The sequence below is a fragment of the Mandrillus leucophaeus genome, unplaced genomic scaffold (genome assembly GCF_000951045.1).
Source record: "Mandrillus leucophaeus isolate KB7577 unplaced genomic scaffold, Mleu.le_1.0 Scaffold266, whole genome shotgun sequence".
Lineage (NCBI taxonomy): Eukaryota > Metazoa > Chordata > Mammalia > Primates > Cercopithecidae > Mandrillus > Mandrillus leucophaeus.
In genome coordinates this window covers 2,555,096-2,556,986 of record NW_012102765.1, presented here as the reverse complement: position 1 = coordinate 2,556,986, position 1,891 = coordinate 2,555,096, and the positions used below count along the sequence as shown (strand labels likewise).

Here is a 1,891-nt window from a genome sequence, read left to right as displayed (position 1 = left end):
TCCCGCTGCGGCGCGGGGAGCAAGGTCCAGAGGGGCCGGCGACGCTGCCAAACGCCCGCGGAGGCACTACGGGCGGTACATGGCGAAGGCCAGGAGACTGAGGAGCAGGGTGAAGCCGGCCAGGCCCAGAGTGGCGGTCAGGGGAAAGAAGGGCCGGTACTGGATCTGGCAGTACCAGAGCAGCAGGAGCAGCAGGAGCAGCAGGGGCAGCAGCAGGCTGCCGATTTCCAGCCCGGAGGGGCCGGGCTCGGACCCCGGCGGGCAGGGGGGATTTGGGGGGCCGACCCTCGTGGACACGTGGCAGTGGAGAACGCAGTTGGGAGGGAGGTGAAGGCTGCCCAGGGTCTGGGTGTCGTCGCCTAGCAGCTGCCCTTGGTAGATGAGTCGCACCTGCTGTTCCCGGCCAGGAAACTGGGTCCTGAGGAGAGAGGGACCTGGGTAAGAGAGCAGGCCTCAGGCAATCCTAGTCCCTGGCCCCGGAACAACACTCCCACCCTCCCCCTGCCCTCCACAACACACCGGCCCTGGCCTGGGAGGGGCAGTCTGCCAAGGGAACAAGTGCAGTTGTGATCTGGGGCGCTCAGCGCCTCCAGTATAAAGGAGGGCTGGGTCTTAGGTCTCTCCGGGGGCCTTCTGTGACCACTCCCCCCACCCCTGTCTTCAGCATTGCTCCTGCCTCTTGACCTACGTACCTTTTCAAGGAGCCAATGGTGTCGTGGGGCCAGGCCCTGGCCACCTGCTCTGAATCATTGAGGAATTTCAGCCGTAGCACGAGGGGCTCCTGCGGGGAGTCCGGGGCTGGTGGTGTTGCTGTGACCCCCGTGCTGGGCTCTGGCTGTGCAGCTTGACCTCTGTGTCTCAGGCTGGGGGTCTCTGCCCCTGGGACCTCCGCTCTCATGGTGTCGGTAGCTGCCATGGCTGCGCTGGGCTGGGATGGCGTTGGGGTCCCTGACGGCTGGGGCAGTGGGTCCCCGCCCTCAGCGGTGTGCGTTGAGACCCAGGCGAGGGCCAGCACCAGAAGGCAGGCAAGCACCGAGAAAAGGACGGTCACCTCATCACCCACCCCTTCAATCAGGGTCATGGCGCCTGCCTTGCCCGCCGCGCTACCGAGCTGGAGAGGCACAAAGAGCCCGTGAGGCGCGGGCCCTCTGACCAGGAGCCCTGGAACCTCCATAGGGTCCTGCCCCCACCCCACCGCGACGCTCCCACCGTCCTCAGCCTGGGTTCCCTCACCCACCCCAGGGTACGGGCTGCTTTGCCTCCCAGTCGCCCCAAACTTGCCTCCGGGTGCCCCTTCCCATCGCCGAATCCCAAGTCCTAACTTTCTGTCATCTGAGCTCGAGGTCTTCAACCAGCTCCCAACTCACCCAAACCCTATCCCAAGGTAAGGGCCTAAGCAACGCCTCCCCTAAACTTCACCCCAGCCAAACTTCACGCCCAAGCGTATCTATTCTCCTGCCCACTTCACCCCAGTGTGTCTACTCCTTCACCGACTTCACCCCATGCTCATCTACTCCGTTGCTAAAGTTTCTCCGAGGTGGGGGTAGAGCCTCTGTGCCCCCACCCCCCGCCCCCCGCATTACGGTTCACCTAAACCCCCCCCGCGGCACAGGACTGCTTCCCAGGCTTCCCCCACAGCAAACGTCAAACTCCGCCCCTGGGCAATCTGGAGCCTCCGAGCGTCACCACCCACCCAGCTCGGTCCCCTCAACCCCACTCCGCGGAGGCCCAACTCCACGCCTTCTCTGGAAGTGTCTACAAGCCCCGCGGGCTGCCAGACCCCAGATCCCGCCCGGAATCCGAGACTTCACGTTCCCTACCCCCACCCCTCATCACCCCTCCCACCTTCCCGCCCCCCGGAGCCGCAGGAGGGCACGGCGATCCAGGGCAG

The 1,891-nt window shown here is 65.5% G+C and overlaps 1 protein-coding gene across 2 annotated transcripts; it reads right to left on the bottom strand.

Annotated features, from left to right (window-relative positions):
• On the bottom strand, positions 1–1,881 carry TMUB1 (transmembrane and ubiquitin-like domain containing 1). Of its 2 annotated transcripts, none has more exons than XM_011984338.1 (3): positions 1,282–1,881; positions 693–1,111; positions 1–418 (listed from the first exon to the last, which is right to left on the bottom strand). In XM_011984338.1, exons 2-3 carry the CDS (start codon positions 1,079–1,081, stop codon positions 67–69), a joined length of 741 nt encoding a protein of 246 aa, XP_011839728.1. In that variant the 5' UTR covers positions 1,082–1,111; positions 1,282–1,881; the 3' UTR covers positions 1–66. The 2 variants fall into 2 exon arrangements, with proteins under 2 accessions (XP_011839728.1, XP_011839729.1); XM_011984339.1 differs by having other exon boundaries at positions 1,846–1,881.
• Positions 1,882–1,891: the final 10 nt, after the last annotated feature.